At 35.5% G+C, this 1,716-nt stretch overlaps 1 protein-coding gene across 1 annotated transcript in view; it reads left to right on the top strand.

Annotated features, from left to right (window-relative positions):
- The window catches only part of PDE1A (phosphodiesterase 1A, calmodulin-dependent), a 362,008-nt gene that overhangs the window by 290,911 nt on the left and 69,381 nt on the right, over positions 1-1,716 (top strand). The window contains exons 5-6 of the mRNA XM_012651140.1: positions 496-612; positions 1,502-1,642. Coding sequence (XP_012506594.1) covers positions 496-612; positions 1,502-1,642 — 258 coding nt within the window. The remainder of the gene's footprint in view (positions 1-495; positions 613-1,501; positions 1,643-1,716) is intronic.

Raw genomic sequence — 1,716 nt, 5'->3', positions numbered from 1 at the left:
AGATACCAAAACTTTAAGCCAAATTATAAACTCCTCTGATGAAATTTCAAGCAATGTAGCAGGTGGGTAAGTGAGGAAGAGAAATTGGGGCTATCTTCCCTCTGTCCCTCAACTGCCATCACCCATATAACCAGCAATTCTATCTTAAAAGGAAGCCCATGCTGGGAAAATAATTTATGGCGGGAAGTTGGAGAGAGATTAAAGATAAGGGCAGTGTTATAGTGTTATCAAGTTTATTACATCAGTTTAATAACTTGGGATTAAGGGGAAGATCTTGGTGCTATGTTAAGCATTATGGCCTCACTTTCGTGGCTGTGGACCCATGGATACTAAGTGGCCCTGTCATGTCAGACTCTGGTAAAAGTGTAGTTTGACATGCTAAATTGAAATATGACCTGCTGAATATACACTGCCTGTTCTTTTGAATACTTTTTCATAGAAAGAAACAGAACTGTATGATATTGCCATCTAAAGTATTCACTCTTTTTTCTACAGGATATTGATAAATGGTCATTTGATGTATTTGCCCTAAATGAAGCAAGTGGAGAACATAGTCTGAAGTTTATGATTTATGAACTGTTTACCAGATATGATCTTATCAACCGTTTCAAGGTCAGCAACATGGGACAAAAGTGAAATGCTCTTAGAATTGGTTGTTTGAATAAGAATGAAAATGCAGCATTTTCAATTGAGTGAATTTTCAATTGATTGAGTCATTAATCAATTCATTTTAGAATGTTTGTAGTTAGCAGGTCACAGAACTATGGGGATAAGTTCACCACATGATAGAACCATTCTGCAGAACTCACTGGCATATCTATAGATCCACCTGGATATCATGAGGCTGATATAGCTTCACTCCAACAAGATACCAACATACTCTGATTTATTCACAGAACATTCATGTAGGGATTAGAAGCTATGTCTTAAAGAAATATGATCAATCTCCCATGTTCCTGAAACACAGAATGAAACTTTGTTGGCAGTTTTTCTTAAATTGAAATGAAGAAGCTTCTAATTAACTTCATTTAGATCCATCCAAGCAACAGATGTGATCCAGACTTCTGAGCAGTCTACAGCTTGTAACTTTTAGCATTTCATGTAGAATCGTGGCATTTTTGGAGCTAGAAAGTACAAGGAGGTCTTCTATTTTAATCCTCTTGTACTACAGATAGAAAAACGACTTCATGAATTGTAATTGGAAGTTTTTACCCTATTAAAAACTAGCCTTCTTTGGAAGATATAAACATTTAAAGACTCTAGTATGGGTAAGACTGTTATTTCATCTATCTTAGTTAAATACTTGTAGGTTACAATCCTTCTTGGGATTGAAGGCTAATATATTAATGAAGTGTTTTTTTAAGAACAATCCACATTTGACTTAAAGAAACTGCTGCCCACATCTGAGTTACTAATATGTCCCATCTCAAACATTATGCTCATGTTGATTTAGTGCCACTCTTTTGGTCAAAATATAATCACGATTATTACTTTTCCACAGATTCCTGTTTCTTGCCTAATTGCCTTTGCAGAAGCTTTAGAAGTTGGTTACAGCAAGTACAAAAATCCATATCACAATTTGATTCACGCAGCTGATGTCACTCAAACTGTGCATTACATAATGCTTCATACAGGTATCATGGTAAGAAAGTCTTTGTAACTGAAGTCTGTTAGTTTGGAAACATCAAGTTCCATTTCCCTAAGTTCCTATTGTCT

The sequence above is a fragment of the Propithecus coquereli genome, unplaced genomic scaffold, assembly GCF_000956105.1.
Source record: "Propithecus coquereli isolate 6110/MARCELLA unplaced genomic scaffold, Pcoq_1.0 Scaffold35, whole genome shotgun sequence".
In the NCBI taxonomy this organism is placed as follows: Eukaryota; Metazoa; Chordata; class Mammalia; order Primates; family Indriidae; genus Propithecus; species Propithecus coquereli.
Note: the sequence above shows the minus strand (reverse complement) of the source record. Positions and strands in the feature narration are given on the sequence as shown.